Source organism: Fundulus heteroclitus, unplaced genomic scaffold, assembly GCF_011125445.2.
Source record: "Fundulus heteroclitus isolate FHET01 unplaced genomic scaffold, MU-UCD_Fhet_4.1 scaffold_37, whole genome shotgun sequence".
Classification (NCBI taxonomy): domain Eukaryota; kingdom Metazoa; phylum Chordata; class Actinopteri; order Cyprinodontiformes; family Fundulidae; genus Fundulus; species Fundulus heteroclitus.
Genome location: NW_023396781.1, coordinates 4,092,129 through 4,116,908, shown reverse-complemented (window position 1 = coordinate 4,116,908; position 24,780 = coordinate 4,092,129). Strand labels below are relative to the sequence as shown.

Below are 24,780 nucleotides of genomic sequence, written 5' to 3'. Positions count from 1 at the left end.
GTGTATGGAAACGCTCCCCATGATTTGAAAAGTCCCAGGCTTTTCAGTGGCAATGGAAAAGGGGCTATTAAAATTTACATTAGAATTACGGAACCTGACTGATCAACAATATTGTTTTACTTAAGTGAAGTTCATGACTCAAAAAATTCAAGCTTGTAAAATCCAGATGAAACAGAATTAATTGTGTGTTCTTTTATTATATCGGTTTATAATTTCATGGTTATTCCCGCAGCATCCAAGTATTCCATACCTTTTTCCTCTCTCTAAATTGTGTCAAAAATCAAAACAATAATTTAATCTTTTGAGGTATGGTTAGCGAAGGAAGAATGTTTAGCTGTAACATAAAATCACATTGCATGATAACTGTAATGTATTTTTTTACTGCATTAGTTATGGCTTGTATCTTACTACTGACACAATATGCAATAAAAGCTGGAGATCAGCTAGAAACGCGAAGCAACGTCACAAGACTAACTGCTTTACATTTGAAGTGTGTAATCAGCTGCTCTAACAGCATATGAGTGTGTGCCTGTGGCTTAATTGCAAACATTAAAATGCTTCTAAAAGCAAGGGGAGGGAGGCTTGCAGTGCATATTAAGAAAAGATGACACTTAGAGGAAATAAAGTTGTATTTTTCCTTGTTGAATTTCTCTGTTAAGAGTGAAATATTATCCATACTTCATTTTAACAGAAACATTATACATTGGCAACAGATGGTACAGCTAGCACAGCAGATGACTGTTGGCTTTTTAAAATATCTATACAGGATATTTAATACCACCGAATAGACAGATAAAAAGCTCAGAAGCAAATTCCAAATAGTAGATGAGCCACTTGTAACTTGTTGTCGGACTATAAGCTGTTGCACATATCATAACACAGACACACACATCTGGACATAAAGCTAGATCTTCTCCACAGGGGCATAGCTCCATCACTCACTGCTGTGTTAATAATCCCCAGCGTTCATGTACTGGTGCAATGGAGCTCTAGCTCAGCAACACTCCACAGCTGAGAACAACCCCCCCCCCCAAACACACACACACACACACACACACACACACAACGGCTGTCTTGCACAGTGCACAGTGCAGACGACAAATGAAAAAAGAACAATATCATAAAGACATATTGAAGTGGTGACTTTACACATATGATATGAGATCAGGACATGTGTGTTCATTTCTTTTGACAACACCAATATCTATACATGAAGCTGTCTCAGAGCAGATATCACTGTTGTCACTGTTCTGATACTGTATAAGACAAGGCTATGGTGCTAACAGTTACCGATTGTTTGTGAAATTATGAAACAATTGGAAGTTAAATAACGGGTATGGTACCACATCAAAACACAAAATTATACAGACTCATTCAAATGTCACCTGAACTAGATAGTTTAAGATAAATAAGCTCCATGGAACATGTGCTCCTAAAATTGCCAAATAGTTTAAGATTAACTTAAACTTAATAAGTTCTGTACTTGCTGGATCAATATATCATCTGGTGACCAGACTCAAACTAATTTTAACTTGATTAGCTCAAACTAAAAGGCCGGATCATTTCCCAGTCAGCAAACATTCTATGCTATCAGATAACAACACTAGTTAGACGCTGATACTAAATGAAGAAGACTCAAAATGAGACATTGTCAGGATAAGTGAGGGCTTTAAAAATGAAGTCAGGTAGTATAGAGATGTTATTTAAAAGGACACTGCATTTTCTAACACATGTCAAGATAAGAGAGAGTGGGGCATATTGAGAATATCAAGACATAATTGACAAAAAATGCTGGTGCTGCTAAAAACAGTGAGAGTTAGCAGCAGAGAGTTGCTGCAAGTAATGTGTGAATGTTATTTGACAGAATTAAAGCACACTGCACTTGTTCAACATAACAAACGGGATGTGTGCGCATTGATTACGTGTCTAGGTACAACCTCACAGCCACAAAAAGGATGTGGCAGCAAATCAAGTTGAAATATAAAAATACAGTTTAATCAGATAAGGTTCAGTTATAAGTTATTGTTACACCTGTGAAAACGGCAAACAGTCTTAGATCTGAGGCACCCAGACTTTTGTGTCAAAAGTTGTGAAAGTCCGGTTGCCTCCGATCTAAGACTGTTTGCCGTCTATATTATTATATATAACAAGTTATTGTTATGTTTAACCTTAACCAAATAAAACATTAATTGGCTATACTTAACATGCAATTAATGATGGCATGATTTGAGTTATTGAAACAACAGATATGTTCATTCATCCCTTTGCCGTGTTTGGCTCTATGACACCCATGCATCTAAAAAATTAGTTGACACAGATTTTTTTCTGCCCACACAATTAAGCTGTCCTTATTTGGAATCTTTGAAGATCAGGCCCATTGTTTTCCCAGGAAGAGGTCCCTAATTACTCAACTTAACTGAACTTTATTTATATTGCAGCTAAAATACATGGCCAAAGTGCTTTAAACATACTAAAAGGCATAAAAAACATCAATTAAAAACATAATAAAATCAAAGCAATGAAATCAAAATCACAAAATACAGTCTCAAAGGGCGCACAGTATCCTGTGTCCTATTTTGGGCCGACCCCAAGCCCGGCATAAAAAATTTAACAAATTTACAATGCCAGTCAATAACATGACCTTCACAGCAGATCTGTTGAGGCCTGGGTTAACAATGACCACCACTGCTGCTGGTGACCAACAGGTACCGGTGGAAATTGGGCTATGTTGGTCAACAGAGAGAAAGAAGAAGAAGATGTGTCCATAGGCAGAGAGAGAAGAGGAAACTCAAGAATCAAGAGATGGAAGGAGGACTTTGAAGAGTTGATGAATGAGGAAAATTATAGAGAACAAAGAACTGAAGAAGAGACTACTATGGATCAGGACTTTGCAAAGATTAAAGATCATGTAAGGAAGGCATTGAAAAGGATAAAGAAGTAAAAGGCATTTGGTCCTTATAATATACCTGTGGATGTTTGATAGTGTCTAGGAGAGACAGCAGTAGAGTTTTTGACTAGGCTGTTCAATAATATCTTAAGAGCGTGAGAAGATGCCTGAGGAAACTGGACTGGCGTCACAATCCTGATTCTCTTTTTAGGAAGGGTAAGATATCTTTTAGAGTGCAGGGGGAGCTCTTGATGACCTTTTCTAACTCGATGATGGCATCAGCCATCTTCTATGGTGTATTTTGTTGGAGAAATAGCTTATCTACAGCTGAGAGAAAGTGGTTGGATTAGCTCATCAGGAAGGCCAGCCCTAACCTAGGATGTCCCCTAAACTCGCTGTAGGTGGTGGGAAACAGAAGGACTCTGGCAAAGCTAAAATCTCTGTTGGACAGTGTCTCACATCCCATGCAGAGATAGAAAGTTCTTCAGTGACAGACTGCTGCATCCTAGGTGCATGTTAAGGAGCATTAATGCAGATCCTTCTTCCCAGGAGCTGTTAGACATTAGAACCATCACTGCTCCCGTTTTTTTTATTCTTGTATAAAGTCTAGTGGGGTTTTTCATGGATATATGTACATACATGTGTTGCGCTTTTCTTAAAACCCCCCTACTGGGTTGCACACTACTTAAGTGCTTTAGGAATGGTAGTTTTAATAACTGAACATTATTATTTTGGTGTTGTAAATTTTCCCACTGTGGGAAAACAAAGAATCTTTCTATCCCAGTACCAAGTTGGCTCAGCGCAGAACCAGGTGTAGTTTCCCAGCCTCTGAAGTGTCAGATTAACCAGCATGATGAAGAGGGCCACTAACCCTGCACACTGACTGCTCCCTTCAGGTAGAAGACTGTGCAGCTTCCCACAAATGCCCCTTTTCCATGGCTTCTGCTTGGCCTGGCTCTACTCACCTCCGTCAGCTTTGTGAGCATTTTTATTACAATTTTTATCCTACCAGACTGCCTTTTTTTCATATCTGGTCAGGAGGTAGTGTGACTGGAGCTGAGTAGGGCTGGAATTTGATGTGAACAGTTTGCTGTTCACCTGATTGGCCATGGGCAAGAAGAAACGTGACGTTTTTCTCCAAGGAAGTGCAGCGAAAAAAAAACTGAAGAGTTTAAGGACCACCATGAATGGAGTGGGTCAAACCAAAATATAATTTTACTATTTACACACACCATGAACAACACCTGAATGAAATAAAATAAAATAAAAATGACACTTGAGCTTTCAATGGGTATTTAAAGGGTGATGTAACACCCACACTGCATGGTGGGACACCTGAGCATCTGGAAACAGGCTTCTGTTTGTTTACACCACCTTCATCCACAACGCTATCTTTGTTTTCTATTCTTTTGTTTTCAAAAAACTTAAATACATGGTGCAAATATGTTGTCACACTTGTTCACATGATCGCTTCGGCAAAAAGAACAATGGGTCGAGATTTTTCAGTTTTCCAATGTGGAATAAAAGCCAAAGGATCTTAAATTTCTGAACTAACAAACAGATGCTGAATGGACCCTAGCAGCTTTGAGACGACCAAATCCCTTTCCATACCATATCCTGATATATGTGTTCACAGCATTTTCAGACTGGTAAGTTTGAATCAAAGCTTGCTATGCTGTTTTCAGGGCTGCCATCTTTCACGCATTGGGCGTGAGACTCAAGCATCTCAGTGTCTTCACACACTCACGCTCGCAATTTATCATGCTATAAACAGACAAACGTTAAAACTCAACTCCCCATGTCAGCATTTCACTGGCAGAGGCTCAAAGTTGAATGTAGAGGCAGAACAATAAATCACATTTGCAGTGGCTTTATTTAAGAACTTGCACCAAAACACTCCCTGACTGACAGCAATGTCTGCCTTTTATAGCAGTGTACCCTGGGTGTCTTGCTGGAAGGACCAAATGAAGAGGATGATCAGAAAATAAGAAATAAACAATACTTACACAAAACTAACGCCCAACACAATAAATGAAACCTAATAAATATTTACATAATTACATATCATTTCAACTAAACAAATTTACAGTCAATCAAAAGAATACTTCAAATTAAAAATAATTCCTTAAAGCTCTACCCCCCTTCCAAATGGTTTGCACCAAGATCTTATCAGCAGCACCTGCAGCTTGTATTGCCTTGCTGTTGCCACACCCTACTGAGGAGCCAAACCAGGAAGAGGTAAGTGCTTTTAACTAAACAAGTGTATTATTAAAGCAAGTAATGAAACGTCCAGAAATTTAAGGAAACATATATTGACATTAATATCTACACTTCCTTTACACAGAATGGATGGTCAGTCCCCCTGCCTTTTAAGAAGGTATATTTAATCAATAATCTAATTTCCTGACGAAATGGAACCTATCTCCATTACACCCTCCTATCCATTGTGCTGAAAGTAGTGGAGCAGAAGGGCCTGCGCCAGCAGCAGCCAGCCTGTGACTCGAAAAAAGACCAGGATTGTAGCAGAAGAGCTGAGACTACCCATCCCGTTGGCGTTGAGAAAAGCCTTGTGTGGTGCTGCCACTTGTAGATGCCTGTTTGAAAATGAGAGGACCTGTAAATGGCCATTCATTACAAAATGAGTTGGAGATGTTGTGCGACACACTAAATCTAAAAGCCACCAAAGCGAACAGCAGGCACTTCAATCCACCTCAACAATTAATAGATTTTCTGTGCACTCTCATCAACTTTTAGTGTAACGATGTGTTATGCTGAAATTTGCTAGGAGAACCCTGCTCTCCACAGTGGAGGTACCTGTGCCATCATCTTCCCCATTTGCTGCTACAGTTTTTATGCCTTCTGCTCTCCCAGGCTACTCTTGATAAGCTCGAGAAGAATCTGAGGGTGCATGCCCATCATATTAGGTTGTTAAGAGGGTCAGCACTTCCACCTTCCTCTCCAAAGTTAGTCAATTAAAGGAGAGGGAGCAGATCTATGAGGCAGCAGTGAAAGGCTTTTACTGCTGGCCATGCTCCTCCTCACCATGTTTCGAGAAGGTGGCTGGATCAGGATTGCAATGTCTTCAGGACACTGCTGGACCTGTTGCATCACACCTTCTGGTCGCTGCAAGTACTTAGACCCAGTCATGGGGCATCAGCTGGACACCTCAGATCCTCCCAGAGTGAGTCCAGCATCTGTTCATCAGCTCCTCTGAGCCCCAGAGTGAAGTCATCATCATCATCATCACTCCTGGGTCAGTCCATGAACATCACTCTCAGCTCAGTCATCATCGCCATCATCCTTACCATCTACATATCCGGCTCAGCCATCTTCATATCCACCACCAATCTACCTCAACTGCAGTCTACCTCAACTTTTCTCCAACCTTCTGCTTCTGGGGTCTCTGAGTGGTTCAAGGATCAACCACCTCCAGTTCCTGTCCCTGAGTTCTTCGATGAGCATGTCCACGTGAGCCCGCCTTATGTCCCTAAGTTCCTTGACAGAGGTGTCCAGGGGAACATGCCTCACAGATCATAGCTCCTCCTTGGGTTCCTGGCGCCAGCCTGTACAGTCCAGTCCCTTGTTCCAGCCTGCAGAGTCCGGTCCCAGGTTTCTTCTCGACACCTCTGTAGAACAACTTCTGGCTGGACTCCTAAAGGTCTTCCCCAGCAGGACCGGACGCCCGCCCCAACTGTCTTTGTTTTTGTCTTCCTTCCGAGCCCCCCTCCATACCCCAGGCCCGCCCTGGTCAAGTTTTTTGTTGTTTTTGAATAAGGACATCTGGAATCTGCCCTTGAGGAGTTGCTTGTGTTTTGATTTTGTTAACATTTTTGGATCTGCTTTATTTAGATCTTTATCCTTCAATATTTATTTTTGCCTCATAGGTTAGTTATGTTTTAGGTCTTCTTTTTTTATTCTGATTCTTGTTGACTGTGTTTCTAATTCTTCTCCCATTTCTCCCTGTCTTCCTTGTCATTTTCCTTCAGCTGTTCACCAGTTGCCTTTCTTGTTAATCCCTGCTCACCTGGTTTCATCTTCACAGTTTCCTCGTCTACTTAGACCACCAGTTCCTCTTCTTTGTTGTCAGATCATCTGTTGTGTCAACCCCTGCTTGTTCTTCGTTTTGCTCTGATTTATCTGTATTATTAAAACCCAAGTTCACCTCATCACCTCGTCCATACTCACATCCATCATGGACAACACCTTCCACCCACTGCACCAGACTGTAGAGGAGCTGAGCAGCTCCTTTAGTGACAGACTTAGACACCCTGTCTGTAAAAGGGAGCGCTACCGCAGGTCATTCATTCTTGCTGCAACCAGATTATACAATGCTGCACTATAACTGCACTATAACTGTAACCATAACTGTAATAACTAATGTGCAATAATCTATTTAATACACTGTGCTATAACCCGTGCAATAATCCTGAAGAAGTGACTTCTGCTGCTATCACCACCTGAATATATGTCAATACACACACACACACACGCACATGTATATACATATATATATATATATATATCACCGTGAATGTAAATAAGACATCATATGCCAATTCCTATTTCTTTTTGTATTTTTATTCTTATTTTTCTCTTTTTCTTTGATCCACTGTATATATGAAGATTCACTGTATATAACTGATGCACCTTTCCAACTTTTGCACCTTTTCTTATGAGCCGATGTGGCAAGTAAATTTCTCCAATGTGAGATCAATAAAGCCTATCTTACCTTATCTTATCTTATCTTATCTTATCATGCGGCTTCCAAACTCCTGTTTGTGTTTTGGTCCGGAACCTACATCTGGGATAATGACAGCCAGAAATGCAATGAGAGGGTTTAGATTTAAAGCAATCATTTAGAATGGCCAAAACTATGAAATACAGATTTACAAAGTTGTTTTCTGTCCAATTTGATTCAAACCCCCAAAAGACTTGCAGCTGGAGCTACAAAGAAAGATGGTTTTGCAAAGTACTGTCTCGGGAGAACTGAATACAAATGCATATCACACTTTTCAGTTTTATTAGTCAAATGTATTAAACGCGTGTATCATCCACATCCATCTTGGAAAGGTGTATGACAACAGTTTAAGTTATTTATTACCGCACATGTGTATCTGCGCATAATGGAAAGGAGGAAGAGGGTTTATAGAAGAAAGGAATAAAGATCTCACTGTGTCAACAGTCCACATACTGATATATCAGACGTACCCAGGACAAAGTTAGTCGTGGTAAACAGGATTACTGTTAATCCAACACATTCTCCTGTACAATCAAATCTGATGTGTGTTACTGAGCTCAGAAAGCTGCTAAATTTCATTTTACAGAGCACAGCAGAACACAGTTGTATCCATGCAAGCACCTGCCGACAGCAGGTACCTGGATGTGAACTTGGTTGCCAGATATAACCCTGCATTTGCACTGGGATCTGCTTTGGGTATGGAATGAGTGGGATCAGAGGATAAGGGGATCAGCCTTGTGGACGGTCCAGTGGAGACTGGATTGTTGCTGTGAAAATGAGTGGAAACATGTCTGCAGACAAGAGTTTTCTCAGCTTGAACTGTAGTGTTGGGGTCATTGAGACCCTAACTGAAGCTGGCACATCCCAACAGAACAGGACATGAAGTTTCCTTTAGAAATAAGGTTCTGCCTATGGCACACCCATGTTTCTGTCTATAAAAGTTGTATATGTACTTGAAATATGTGGTTGAGAGACAGTAGTACAACATGTCACAAATCTGGTTTGGTGTTAAATCCTTTTTAGTGATTCATCACACTCACCAGCCACTTTATTAGGTACACCCGCCCAACTGCTCGTTAACACAAATTTGTAATCAGCCAATCACATGGCAGCAACTCAATGCATTAAGGCATGTAGACATGGTCAAGATGATCTGCTGAAACTAAGCATCATAATGGGGAAGTAAGGTGATTTAAGTGACTGAACATGGCATGGTTGTTGGTGCTAGACAGGCTGGTCTGAGTATTTCAGAAACTGATGGTCTACTGGGATTTTCCCATACAACCATCTCTAGGGTTTACAGAGAATGGACTGAAAAGAGAATATCCAGTGAGCAGCAGTTCTGTGGGTGCAAATGCCTTGAACAAAATTATTTTTTGACAATATACAAACCTCTCAATAAAACTGCAAACTTTGACAGGATCTTGACACACAGAGCATACCTTCACCTCCTGATTTGACATTCGCCCAACAGAGGAGCAACTGATGTATGCTTTGGATGATGGCAGAGTAAAACTGAAGCAGGATGTTGTTTCTGACTCTGAATTTTTTGAGTTGTCTGAGAAAAAAATGTATCCTTTATTGGCTTTTTTGTAGCTATAATCTGAATGCTGTTTCCATTTGAGTGTATTATTGATGCATGTACCTAAGATTTGAATGACTCAGTGATAGAAATGGAAGAAACGGGGTTGGAATTTTTGTGAGTGGGAGAGCGTGAGATGTTGACTACGAGTTCCTGTGTTACTAATTTCCCATGCTGAGGGTCATAGGTTGGGACAGGAGGCAACCTATCTTGACTCTCTGTGTTCTACGTGACAGAAAATGATGGATCCAGTATGGAAGAATGGTACCAGTGTCCAAGTCCATGAGTTTATTAAAGAGTTTGACCGGGTTGATTGTGTTAAAAGCAGAGCTGAAGTCAATGAATAATATTCGGACGTAGTTGTGGAGGGTTTCCAGATATTACGACGTGGTAAATGGCCAGGTTTATTGCATCTTCAACAGATTGATTAGTCCGGTAAGCAAACTGGTGACTGTCCATGAGGGGGCTGGTGAGTTCTTTCAAGTGTAAGAGTATGTGTACAAAAGATTTAATTCTAATGGAAGTGAGAGCTATTGGTCTGTAGTCATTAAGGCAAGCTATTTTATTGGAGTTGGGTACTGGAACGATAACAGATTCTTTAAAACATTTAAGAACAATGCACTGACTAAGGGAACTGTTGAAGATGAATGTGAAGATTGGGACTAGCTGGGCTGCACAGTGCCCCGCCACTTTCCTCTTTTTATTTTATTAAAGGAGGCTCTGACCTCCACCTCCTCAATAACAAACAGAGGTAATGGAGGGGTTGGGATGGGGTGGGGATTGAGGAGATAGGCTGCTGTTCAAACCTGCCACTGAGGGCCAGAATGATGCCTCGGATCCTATTCTCATTGCTGTGGGTCCAGAGGATGCTTCAGCTTCTGTCCACATCACTGTCGTTCCAGCAGATGCATTGGCTCCTGCTCATGTTTCTGAGGGGCTGGTGGATGCATCTGTCTATGTTCCTGTGTTCAGTGAGGAGGGGGTCCAGGTAAATCCACCCCCAGTCTGTTACTGAGCTTGTAGAGGAGGGAGATCAGGTGGATCCGCCTACTATTCTTGTTCCAGAGATCAGTTCAATTAAATTTTATTTATTTAGCACCAATTCATGATACATATCATCTCAAGGCACTTTCCAAAGTCAAATTCAATCAGAATTAATCAGGCTCTGAGTGTTTTTACTCAGAGCCCTGCAACTAAATAATTCTCTAATGTACATTGTCAATGTGTAGTTGAATGACAATAAAGTTTGTCTAAGTCTGAAATACCATAATAACACACCTAACTTTATACCATATATATGGTATAAAGTTAGGTGTGGTATATATACCATAGCAACTAGCCCACAGTTCTATAAGTACACATTTAGATTCAGTACATATCATATCAGTCTGCCCAAACTACTTTCCTGACACACTTAACTTTAGAAAATATAGTAGCATCTTGCCCACGGTACCATAATGAGAAACTTAACCAGTAAATATAGAAGTGTCCCAAAGCACAATAAGACACTTAACTTTGGTACATATCAAACCAACCAGTTAAGAGTACCATAACGAGACACTAAACATTGGCAAATATAGCAGCAAAACACACAATACCATAATACCACATTTACAACTTAAAATTTGTAATAGCAATGGGCCCTTTAATGAGACACTTAACTTTGGTAAATATAGTAGCAACCAGCCCACAGTGTTATAACAATGCACTTAACTTTGGAAAACATAGAAGCAACTGGCCCACAGTACCATAATTCCACAATTACAACTTAGTACTTGTTATGGCTACCGGTCCAAAGTACCATAACAACACATTTAAATTTGGTATTTATCATAGCAGACAGACCAGTGTACCATAATGCAACCAGTCCGAAGTACCATTACCATAACAATACACCTAATTCTGGTAAAGATAGTAACAAACCAGCCCAAAGTACCATATCAATGCACTTATCCTTGATATATGTCAAAGCAACTAGCCCACAGTACCATAATATCAGACTTAAATTTAGTATATATCATAGCAACCATCTCAAAGTACCAAAATGAGATGCTTAACTTTTCTAAATATAGTAACAATCAGCCCAATGTACCATAACAATGCACTTATCTTTGGTATGTCAAAGCAATGAAACCACATTACCATAATAAAACAGTTGACTTTGATAAATATAGTAGCAACTGGCCCACACTGTAATAGTAAGACACATAACTGTTGTTAATATCTAGCAACTGGCCTACAGTACTATAATAAGACACATCAGAGTGGTAAGGCAAAGCATAAAGTTAGTTGAATGTCTACTGTATCGCCGCAGAGATTTCAAAATTTCCTCCACCTAAGAGACTTACCTGGTTCAGTACAGTTTTTCTCAGGCTCTAAGTACAGATTAGAGATGTTGTCTTCTTGTAGAAGGTGACGACTCTCCCACGTGGCCTCTCCCAAAACCAAGGAGCTGGAAACATGATATCCTGGGAGGGAGAAGAAGTGGCACAGTAGCCATATTACAAAGGTTTCACAAATATTTAAGGTCAAACAAGAAAATGACAAAATAAGCACAATTACAACAATGGTTAACAACATTAAATTCATCATGGTACATCTTCCACAAGCTCCCAGTTTTACAGGTAGACGAGACTTGCATCAGCTCAGCATTATGCTCTGAACTGCATTTATCTGGGTCATAGAACCTTCAGAGCCCCATCTTCAACTCATTTCATCTCTCAACACAAAATTACCCAGGCTTACAAACAAATCTATTGCGCTTCATTTAGAAAACGTAACACATAATGCTGTCATAGTTATCTGAATGCAGAAACATGAACTGTTCACAGTATGTTGCAACAGCTACATGGTAGAGGATGCAAAGAACTGGAACATGAGGCTTTGGAGTTATAGTGGGATTACTGCAGCAGTACCATGGCACAAGGGTGAATAAAAATGCTCCTCCTGCTGACCAAAACCAACACCAATGTGCATAAAGAGCAAAGAGAACACATGAGAAAAAAAATCTGGAATGTAACATATCAAAGACAAAATATGTAATCATGGACTTCAGGAAGTCTAAGCGCACCACACCTATTCCCCTCTTGATACATGATGAGGAATATGAGTTTTTAGGTGTCTACATCTCGGCTGACCTCACCTAGAACACACATCATGATGTGATGTTGTTGCGGACCCAAGGTGATGACTTCTTAGTGAGTAATCAGTGAGATGATATTTATTGAATGAAAAGGGAGAATTTACAAAATACAGGTAAAACACAAGAGCCAGGAAGGGATCAGGAACAACAGAGTGTAACAGAAAAAGACACAAAATAATGCTGTATAGCAAACACAGAGAATACAGTGAGGAATAAACAAAAACCAGGAAGGTGAATACAACTGGGAAATACCAATTACACGACAAACAAAACAATCAACAAAAAACAATTAGCTGGGTGGGTGAAAGCAAAAGTAGGGAATTGAGGAAGGCACACAAATAGAGAATATTACTATACACAAATCAGAACAAAACACAAATAACTGTAGATCATGACAGACCCCCTCCCCACCGCCACCCACTAATGGCAGATTTCAGATGCCCCAAAAGGTCCAAAAACAAAAATCAACCCAACCCGGGTGTTTAGAAGGGGCTTTGGAAGCAGGGAAAAAAAGAAGAGTTCAGGCAGTGTACCAGGAGGTATTCCCAAGGAGGCAGCGAGTTCCTTAGAATTTGTGGCACAGGAGGAACCTTGTATGCTGCCAATGGCAGTGTTGGAGGCTGGCAACCAAGGAGATATAGAGGTGCAGGAACTCAGGAGGTCTGCAAGGGCAAAACAACCTGGGACTGAATCTGGGACATTGAGCAGCTCTGGCAAACGGCAATTGGATTGGTGGAACCCACAGAGGAGCTCTGCTGAACAGTGGATGGACCGCTGGAACACACAGAGCTCTGGACACATGAAACCATGGTGGAGCTCTGGAGATTGAGGATACTTGAGGAAGGTTCACCTGGACACCCTTGACTGAGAACTCAGAAACAAAGACATGAGGAAGGTCCACCTGGACACCTTCGTCGAGTAACTTGGGATCAGGAACTTGAGATTGGAGTGAAGTTAAAGACAGGACAGGAGGTGCAGATGATGATCATGATCATGATCATAATGGCAGATGATGCAAATGATGACATTGGTGGAACCAGGAGTGCAGAGGATGATGATGATGATGTAGATGATGATGATGATAACTATGCTAGTAGTGTAGATAGCAAGACTGATGACGATGATAACTGAGCCAGGAGTATAGATAGCGATGCTGGTGATGATGACTGAAGTATGAAGATGGCAATGCTGATGATGACAGAGGTAGGAGAGATAGTTAGATGGTGATAATTACAGAGATGATGATGATGGAGTCAGGAGTGTAGATAGCGATGATAATGACTTGGCTACAAGTGTAGATGATGGAGACAAGCTTACGCTGGGGCTCTTTGGTGGCAGGACAATGGCGGAAGTTGAAGTGATGAGCAGACCCACAGCAGAAGGTGCTGACGTGTCAGATTGACCGAAAGCGGAAGGAGCTGAGGTTTCGCGCTAACACAGCAGAAGGAACTGGTTTAAAAGAGACAAGACGACATGGAGCTGAGACAGGCAGATGTGTGGAGTTAGCACATGTGCGAGCTAGGAAGCTGGCTTTGGGTGTGCCCATGCAGGACCGTGCTGACCCTCAGAACAGGTGCGACGTGTAAAGCACCAGAAAGGTGCTTTGAGCGTCACATTATTTTCTCTGCCTCCTGGTGAAAATATTTTAAAAGGGTAATTATTTCACAACCTGCTGCTGGGTCCTTAGTCTGGCTGGATTCTTCTGTAAAGTGCTGTGGGTGATGTAGGCCCAAGGACAAGGCATACCCAGGATCCAGAAAGGGATTTGATAACAAAATTAACTAACTGACAAAGCTAACATGCAGAAGGAAGGAAGAAACAGCAGGGTAACCAAACACGAGAATCCAGTGATGGCTAAACAGAAACCAGGAACATAAGCACTCCTGAACAAAGACTTTACTTTTTCAGAAACGTTTTTTTTTTTTATACCAGTATGGTCAAATCAATGCCTTAAATTCTAATTCTGATTCCTACTAACCTTTGTTTTGTGTATCATTTAGTGTATTTTTGTATATGAACTTCATCTGTGAGATATTCTCGGTTCCAAATGAGAGCTGAACAACTGTTTTCTATTGTTTGAAACATTGACAATAACTTATATTGCATTCTTTTCTATAAATGAAGATAACATTGTTTGACAAGGACTGCAAGATGATGGCTCTTTCAAACCAAAAACACAAAATTTCCAACAGGTAAGTTTTAGCATAATTTTAAATTGAACTATCTCTATTCTGAAGAGTCAGGTTGAAACATTTGATTACAAATATTTACCAAAATTGGACAACAGAAAAGAGAATATTTTCTGTGCTAGTAAATGGCCAACTGTACTATAAGATCAAATAAAGTGGATATAAAACTTATTAACCCCTGTTGAAATACCAGTGCCCATATTCACAAAGGACACTAAAAGTAGCTCTTAATGACATCTTTTGGGAATAATCTTGGAATTTCCTGAATTCTAAGATTATTCTTAGAATTTTACCTTGGTAAGATGAAAGTTATTCACAAAGCACCTTAGATCTTAAGTTCCTCCAGTGTGAAAAAAAAATCTCGGAGTAGTAGTAGTAACAGTAGGACTTTTAATGAGCCAAAGGCCCCCCCATATACTTCCGCAGGCATGAGTCCGCCATTGGTTCCTAAACGATGTGCACACTGGTGTGCACATAGGCAAGAACAGGTGTGCCGTGGGATTTTGTGACAACCATACACTTGTAATAATTTTATCGTAACACACAACTACACAAAAGTAATTATTAAAGTACTATATTAGTACTTTGTATGCACTCATTTCATAATGCAAACTATATCTAAAACAATTATTTAAAAAAGATACTCAAAGACAGCCACATATTTCACTGTTCGCACCGTTGCACAGGCGGAAATTTTAAGACTTTGAGACATCAATGGTCGTAGGAAACATTAAAACAGAATAGAGCACTTTCTTGTGTGGAGCAAACCACCAACCACCAGTGCAGAGACTGCCGACAACCCAGCACCGAAAGAAAAAAAAAGGAAAAAAACTGCCAGCAGGCAGTATCGTGAAAGTTATCTCTCTTATGGCTTCAGTCGGACTGGGGATGTCCTCAGCCCGGGTGCATCCTCTGTCGAGAGAGGTTAGCTAATGCTAACATGTTTCAAAGCAAGCTGAAGAGGCACTTGGAAACCAAACATCCATTCGTTGAGAGAAACTTGACCTACTTTAAAAGAGCACGGGATTTGAACCAGAGGCAGCAAGTCCGTTTGTTGGATTGTGTGAAAGTGTCTGAAAAGGTAATGGAAGCTAGTTACACGCTAGCGGAGCTTATTGCAAAGCAGAAGAAACCTCACACAATAGTGGACACACTCATCCTTCCTGCTTGCAAAAAAAAAAATTGCAGGTGTCATGCTGGGTCCAGAAAACTTTGATCAACATTTGACAGAGAAACTGCAGGCAAGCAGCATATTTTCCCTACAAATAGGTACGTGCGTCAGTCTTAGAAAAATACCTAAATACACATACTAGACAAGATACAAGAAGTTAGAAAGAATTTTCTGAATTGCATAATAATGTCAGTAGCCTAAAAGGTCATATGAAGTTTGCTTGTGTGATGCCATTTCCTCCCCGACTTTTGATTGGTGCACGGAGCGCTTCTCACTTTCCAGGCTGGTGTATAAAAGCACCAAGACATGCAGAGAAAAAGACCCGTTGATCTGCAGCAATGCGCTTTAATGTCAGCCTATTTGCATCATGTTCAAGGGACCAATTTACCTTTCAACACTCATCTATTCTTCTCCTGGAAATGTGTGGACAAAGGCGCTGCTTCTCTCGGGTTTTTTTCCCATCTTTTTCCCCCATTTTATGTCAGTCGCTTTGCCAATCAGTTTAGACAAGCCAGCAATACCAGTAAAAATACTGACAGGTGAATGCATAGTAATATCAAATAGATGAAGTAGGAAAATGACAAGTAAAGTCAGTAAACACAACAAATAAATCAAAATGGCGACGAGGAAGTAAAAAAAGGTGTGTTCAAACATTTTAATGCTGTGTGACAATTATGTTACTATGCTAAGTTTGATCAACATGGCACATTTCTTAATCGAGTCTAATTGATTAATTTCTCTCCATTACTAGGAACATATTTTTTTCCCTTGTAATATCAACGAATCAGAGCTCTTAAAAGACAGCGTCACACCTACCAAAGTGGTCAACACACACCTCCTCACTATGGATGACCTTCTCTGTCGTCTCCTTACTCAGTGTTGCTCTCAGCAGCTATCTGAATCAAACAAACCTAACCGCCCATGAGCAGGTGCTCTAGTAACCGCTCTTGACATTCATACAGCCTCATAAATGCACAGCAGATCCTATTATACCCCCAAAAGCTCAGAAAAATGAAATTTGTTGTCATGGCCCCTTTAAATATATTATATTATTTATGTAACAACAACAAGTAACTCCAAAACTCATGATTTATGTCACATTTGTTAAAGAGTGATGACAGAGGGGAAAATGGACCTCAAGAATCGCTCAGCACTGTGTTGCTGGCTTCAAGCAATGCTGCCAGTTCTGCTTGTTATCAGCTAATTTTAACTTGTTAATTTATACTGTTTACAAAGTAGAGGCAATAGAGCTGGTTACTCGTTTGTCTCACAATGACTGACTCACACCCTTCTTTTTTTTTGTCTGGGCACAGAGAACCGAAAATTCTTCTCATAAGCTTCCGGTGCCGTGTAAAAGTTAAAGTTTAAAAGTGATTTATCCTGAACTAAAACAGATATCCTCTCGAACATGCGCACATCAGTCATGTGCCATGTGTGTGCATGCAGCACCTTTAGTCTGAAGACGTGATTATGTGACAGCCGTTAGTGAGCAGCTAGTGGCTACTGATAGCTTCCTCAAATTTCATTATTTCTCATTGGTTTAATGGTAGCTAAAGGTCACAGAGTTTTATAAACACAGTTGAGAGAAAGAGAGGAAAGAGAAAAAAATTTGATTTATCAGCTACTGATGTAGACCTCAAAATACGTACAAATAATATCGCAATCACAAGATGTTCCGGTATTCGTCAGGTTAATAATGTTATTCATATAACATAAAATGCAGAAGAAATATGTTAATACATAATAACCAATTTCTGTGTTCCCGTGACATGGGTGAACACGAAATGAGGGAACCCCAAGGGTTGAAAAACATTTGATCGAAGGAATGATGTCACAATGGTGCTTCTCAATCAGTAAGTTATGCTTAGCAGCTCAGAAGATCCGGCTGTATGAACAACCGGCAGCTCTCACTCATCCCGGCCAAAGAACACAGATCTGCAGCCTGCCGTGCTTTATTAAATCTCATTATAGATTCCCCAATGACATGGTATTCCCTTCCCCTAAAGTCGACTGAAAGCGGCTAATATTCAGTTTTTCCCCCAAGGAGACACTCCCTAGCAAGTTTGCTTGTTAAAAGATAGAGCAATCATAGTACAACTCAACCTCCCACAGGAAGACCAAAGTTAAAGGAAAGTTCTCATTTTCTTTTATTTTTGGTCTGTGCAAGGTTAAACAGTCTAAGTAAACAATCCTCAATCATTCTTCCCTTGTTTATGTATGTGTTTGAACAGCTCTGCTCAAACATGAGCTAAAGTCTCCCATTCTGCAGAGTATATGATGATTACACTGCATTTTAAGGAACTTGGTTGCTTAACCTGGTGAAGCTTGAGCTAACAAGTTTAGCAACACGGCCTAGCGGTGTTGTCAAGATTGTTAGTCCGTTAACTACCTTTGGCTGTCAGCTGCCACTCTGCTCAGATGCATAAATGCACTTAACTGTGTCACTGTTATTTTGATTTTTCTCATCTTGCCACATATTATCATCTGATGCTGAAGCCGTGATTGTTCTTTGTTGTCCATTTTATTAATTGGGATTTATCCCCAGATCACTGTGAGTTTATTATCTTAGCTTAAGCCGGGCATACACTGTAGGATATTTTCAATCGTTGTACTCATAGCATACAGCTCAAACTGTACGACGAAACTGCAGGGTTTAAAATTTCACTGCTCACAATATCTGTTCTTACACTGTACGGCCCAATGCTCTGACGTCGAAAAACCACACGTTGGGCCATCTGGAGAGATGGTGGTACTTTGACTCATCTATCTGGAAGTCTAATGTAAACAGTAGAAAAAGAAATAGATGGAAGTGGCAATGCTCACTGTTAAATATAAGGCTCACAAGAATGAAAAGTGCTGCCTTGGCAATTCTACGAGTTGCACCTCCGTAGTTTGACTCCCTGTCACACCTACTGCCGCCATGCTTCTCTCCACTCCTGTGTTTTCGTCTGAGAAGAAGAAGAATTTCCTTGTTGGCACAAGTTGGGGGAAATCGGCTCGTAGACACTTGTAACTCCACTTCAACAGCAGGATGTGCTCACGATCACTCACGAAGGCCGACTGAATTTCAAACATGTTTGATTTTCATCCGACCGTACGATTCCTGATGAGGAGAAGGTCGTGAGAGGCTAATCGGCCCTCGTTACTCCCTGTATACTACACGATGCAGGACGCACGATCCCGCTGAAACTCGGCCCGATCCAAAAAATTCTCATACGACTGAAGAATCGGCCCAAAAAGGGCAAAAACTCGTACATTGTATGGCAGGCTTTAATTGATCATAGTTGTTTTGTTTCATAATTCCTAATTTCTCCATCTGCTCAGCAGTTATGAATTGGTCAATTTTGCATTTTAGTCTGATATTCTTATTTTTTAATCGTTTCTAGGAACAAGTGAAAGTTCAAGACTACTCTGTTTTGGAAGTTCTACAGACAGCTGAATTTGTTATGCTGCAGAGTCTTCCTTTTGCTCTCTTGAGGGCTCCATGACAACACGATGACAATTTTATATAATAATCCTTAGAAGTCATTCCACATTGTATAAAATATGGAGTAGTGTGACTGGTTATTATTGCTCCACTTGCACCTTGGTCTGTAATCCATACTCCTTGTCCAAGAGTACGTTTGCCAAGACGTCTTGCTGTTTTGACACAAGTCCTACCTTTTTCCCTCTTTTGTCTATTTCTCCTTCACTATCTCCAGCTTCACTGTCAGGAAGAGCTGGATTCAGCAATGAAGGAAGTGTTGGCACTGTTGTGTGAAGTCTTCTTCCCATGAGAAGTTCTGCTGGACTGTGTCCATTCTCCAGTGGTGTTGCTCTGTAAGCAAGTAAGGCAAGAGATGGATGAGCTGCTTTCTTCAACAGATTCTTCACTGTTTAAGCTGCATGTTTGGGTTCACCTTTACTCTGTGGATATTTTGGACTGCTTCTAATGTGGTGAAAGCCACTTAGCAAATGGTGCAAAAGAGGGAAAATTGAAGACCTCTATCTGCGATTAATAGCTCTGGAATGCTGTTGTGTGCAAACATTACAATTTCAGGTAGTGGATCACATTGGACTGCGACTACGTTGAGTAAGTTCCATAAATCTTGAAACTTAATTCACAACCAGAAGATGGTTCTTGCCTTACAGCGCAAATAGATTGGCCCCGAATTTCTGCCATGGTCATTCTAGATACTATGATGACATCAAGGGCCCAGTGTTTTCTACATTTCATCACTCCATGGTGTCCTTCATGTAGTTTCAGGATCATATCATTTCTCATAGTTGAAGGGATAACAAGTCTATCTCCTTTCAACAAAAGTCCATCATTCACCGTGAGAAAGGCTTTTTTAGTCCAGTAAAGTATGAGTGCCCGTTCACTGTTGTAGTTTGAGAGCCATCCTTCCTCGCTCAGCTGCATCACATGTGCACATACGCTGTCTCTCTTCCGCTCCACGAGGTAAGTAGTGCTTACAGATAAGTTTTCAAAAACTGAAAATAATTCCTGCAAACGGCAGTCCAACCAATTTTTGAGAGCATTGAAATTAAAATGCTTTTTAGAAGATAGGTACTTTTGTTTACATTTATTTTATGCAATAAACACATTCTGAGAAACTGCATTTTGGGTTTTAATTACCTGCTAGCAGGGTTTCCTCTAGGTTTTTTTTAAGACAAAAAGGTTATTCAAAAAAGGAATTAAATGTGTTTGGAACTCATTTTACGTTTATAAAATGGTTTATGAATTTTAATACAAACTTTACCAAAAAGACAGTTATCAGAGGCACTCAATGTGAGCCAGGTGCAAATGTGATTGAAGCTGTGTGTGAATCAAATTCAGGAAATTATCTTAGTGCAACAGTTTTTTGAGACAAACAAAATATTACTTTAAAAACTATATTTACATGACAAGGCAGCTGAGTTGTGCCTGTGAGACAGGAGCTGCTGCCTCAATACAGTGACTCCAGAATTACTGTATTGTCAAAGTTGCCATTAAAACAAAAAAGTCGCTAAAAGTTGTTGTTGCTAGTTGATTTTAAAAAGAAAATTGCTAGAGGGGTCTAAAAAAAGTCGCTAAATATAACAACAAATACACTAAATAGTCAATACAGGACTGTCATCTTTGGTTTTCCTTCCCTCCTGAGAGCAAGATGTAGCAGCTTTGCAGCCAGAAAGGAAGGAGCATCATATTTGTAATGAATCTATATAAATTTCACTTTCGGAAATGAGTGACAAAAATCATAGAATGTTCTCACAATATTTTTACTTTTTGAGCTGTAAGTTTGCATTGCATTGTACGTCCATATCTATGCCATTGGAAATTATATATAAATAGCTAAACTTCATGAGAATAGACTGCGGCTGCCATAGTTGGTGAAACAATGGTTTTGCTCTGTAGAGACCGGACTGCAGATAAGGAGAACATTTCCCTTTTTGTCCTCTTTATTTATATCCAATTAGCATATAGCCTCAGAATATTAGACTTTTTAATAGCAAATGTTTTTTCTGGTCTCTACTGTGATACATTTCTCTCCAAATGAGTCACACACTCATGTACAGACAGACAGTTGCATTTTATTGGGAGTCATCGAGGAGCATGATTTATCTGATCAAGTGTAATTAAACGCATAATGCTTTCCTCTGGCCTAGCTAAGTGCAGGTGAATAGCATTGTAATTGTGTTTTCATTGTTCATGGGAACAAAGGGTCTCGGCAGGCTAATCGCTGCAGGAAAAATTCAATCACAGGTCCAACTGTGCCATCATCAGCCAACGAGAAGCACACAGGAATTGTGATATGAACAATGTGCATTTACAGTCATTGGAGACGAGCTTGCGTCTAAAGGACAAAAAAAAAACATGTTTGTTGTCTTGACAATAAAGCAGAACCTTTTCCCAGATTAGTGATAAAAATAACTCTCTCTAAAAAACTATACTCAATACAAGGCAGCTGACCCAACCATGCTGGCTTTACTTTCTCATCATCAGAGAAAACTTTATATACAACTTCTGCATTAGTTATTCCATAGATTTATCAGGAGGTTTCTTATTGTTCTAGTTTCTATAAAACTTCACTAAAATGTTCACCAACTATGTTGGTCAGCCATGGAGAAATAACCTGGTTAAGAGCTGAAGAGAAAGGTGTATGTTGCAATGTGTTATAACTGAGGTTCCGATATTAATAATACTGTGCTGATTTAGTTCCGTGTCTTCTACTATCTGAATGTAACTTATGAGCATATTTTTTTTTACATATATGTTAGTAAGAGTAGTGGTTTCAAGAAAAGGATGTTATACTAATTATTACAAGTTTTTAAGCTGATGAGCCAATAAATAATTGGGTTTTAAAGGGCCAGATATGAGTACTTGTCTTTAATTGACAGAATAGACCAGTAGCAGGTTATGAAATATATTCTGCTGAGTGAGATCAGGAAAAGAGATGTGTAACTGAACCAACCTGTAGTTTCTAGAGAACTCTGTTAGTCAGGTAGAGGCAGGACTGAGTCACCTGAAGCTCATCACAGTGAGATTCATATCAGAAGTGTATATAGAAAAGTGAAGGCTGGAATATACTGTCCTCTACCAGTACTAAACCCCACTTTGTTGTATGAATTATCCTTGAACTTCTTTGTCTATGGCTATGTTCACACTGCAGGTCTTAAAGCTCAATTATGTCCCCCCCCCCCCTTCTGAAATCGGATTGTTTTTTGCGTGGTTGTTCATACTACTGATTAAATGCAACGGCCTTCAATCTTTGTTCTGAACGGCTCAAGACCCCAAAGTGATCCGCATGCACGGATAACAGAAGCAGAAAGCAGACATCATAAAGCAGCACACTGTACACGGAAGCAATGGCAGATGTTATTGTTACTGTGTTAAATAAGGCTTAACACAAAATTAGTGGAATTGGCTCTTTGCACAGCCATAACTTCTGTAGAGAAGTCAGTGTTACAATTTGATTTCATTATGATTCCGATGGCTATGATGTGATTAAAAATCAATTGCTGATGCACGATGATGCATTCCCAATTTCCCCAACCTGGACCTCTCATAACGGAAGCACTTTAAACCCCCACTGTGCAATACAAAAAAATGAAGAACGCAATAAAAATAATTCAACAAAACATACTGGACATTCAGCTCTGAAAACAATGTTTATGGCTCCCTGCAACAACTAACCATATGCACAAATAATGAGTCCTAGATCTCACACTTAATTTTTACTAAAACTAAATTGTAAAATTGTAAATTGTTGCTCATTCATATTTTTACTCAAGTGACTTTAGCAGCACACGGCGCATAACACGTTATGGTGACATAATATACATAGTGATAGCTGTCCATGCATCACATGTTTGGAGCTAAAGTCCTTGTCTGTTGACTGTCATAAAATATTCACAATAAAAGCTGCTATGACTGTTTACCTTAGCCCTTATTAAGAGAGGGGAACCTACACCTCACTTGTCCGTTGACAGTGACATGATATGATCACCTATTTTACCTCTATCTTCTAGTAGAAAAGCAAAGTAAACATTTCTTGTTTCAGACATTAATCCATTCATTATAAAATTTTACCCGAGCGGATTTTATCTTCTGCGGCATTTGTGAAGACTGCCTTGTTGTTGGTCTGCACACAAACGACTGTTTTCTCTCTCCTGCGTTGAATGGCCATGCCCCAATACTCACACCACACCCTACGCCACTCTATGAAGTGTGTACCTGGTGGAAGTGCACATTCGAGTGCGCAGGTTTCAAACATGCAAAATTGGAGAATTGCGACATTAGGGGTTATGTCATCTACATGCCCCTCTGTGTCATAACTGTGACACCAAAAATGACGGGACCATCACTGTTTTCACAATATTTACTGCTAAAAATGAATAAAATTGCAACAAGCAATCATTTTGAGGGAAATACAGTGCTAGAACTGACATTTTAGAGGATTGGGAATAGGAGAGCGGATATTGCCACAAATGAAAAATGAATGGAAAAAAGCATAGTTAAATATATACCAAAAATAAATCTAAAATAACTAAAAATCTATATATTGTGTGGGGTGGAGTGGAGTGGAGGCTCCACCTGACAGGGAGGCAGAAGACAAAATGATTCTTCAGGAGGAAAGTTTCTATTTGTGGCTATGTCCACAGTCTTTAACAGATTTTAATTCAAACAATCTCAACTAGAAACATGTTTAGCTTTCATCTGTGAGATTAAGACAGTTAATTTAGTTTGATTTATATGATTAAATGATCCCTGGCGCTCCTAAAAAAAGATTTTAATAAACTGCATTCATTTAAGTAATCAGAGCACATTACTGGTCAATAATTGCAAAGGGAAAAGTAGTGATCATTTATGTAAATAAAAAGGTATAAAAAGTAAATGAAGTGCTGTCTTCAAATCCACTAATGTACATAATTAGAGTAAAAAATGGGTGAGACCAAATAAACTATGGGTTAAGTTCAAGCGTAATATAAATTTTTAATATGTTGACAGTTTTACTACATTCTATACCAGGACCAATTTTTATGAGCTAAGCAAATGAAGAACAAATAAAAACTCAAAAGAAACAAGACACATAAGCAAATGGGAAAAACACAAAGGGACTTGAGAAAAAAAAGTTCTCCAGAATCTTTTACTCTGGTCACACTTCCCCCCCAGAGGTGGACCCCTCTCTTCAACTCCCTTTTCATTTGCACCTCTGAGCAGAGCGAGTAGCCTAGAATACATATGTGGAGTACTAAAAAAGGCTTTGAGCCAGACCATGAATCAGCCAGGATGTAGTCTAGGAGCAAAGGAGTGAAAATATGTGAGAATTACAGAAGAGAGAGCAATAGAAAGTGGGAGGTAGAAAGTAGCCTCTAATGTTTAATCATGCCAAGATTTTCCCCAAACCTCCCTAGTACCTTCAAGGCATAGCCCTTAGACAATATATTACATATGGTAATGATTTACATAATTGGGTGGGGTTTATTAACAAAAGTGTGAAAATTCCTACATCTGCCTATGTCTGACCCCTAAAATAAAAAAAAAAAATCAACCTTTCCTCACCTGACCTGAGAATTTCAGGATATATTATTTGGATAATTTCAAACAT

At 39.7% G+C, this 24,780-nt stretch overlaps 1 protein-coding gene across 1 annotated transcript in view; it reads right to left on the bottom strand.

Annotated features, from left to right (window-relative positions):
* Positions 1-24,780, bottom strand: part of slc24a3 (solute carrier family 24 member 3) — a 107,756-nt gene that overhangs the window by 51,264 nt on the left and 31,712 nt on the right. The window contains exon 2 of the mRNA XM_012854703.3: positions 11,556-11,675. Within this exon, the coding sequence (XP_012710157.2) occupies positions 11,556-11,675 (120 nt within the window). The remainder of the gene's footprint in view (positions 1-11,555; positions 11,676-24,780) is intronic.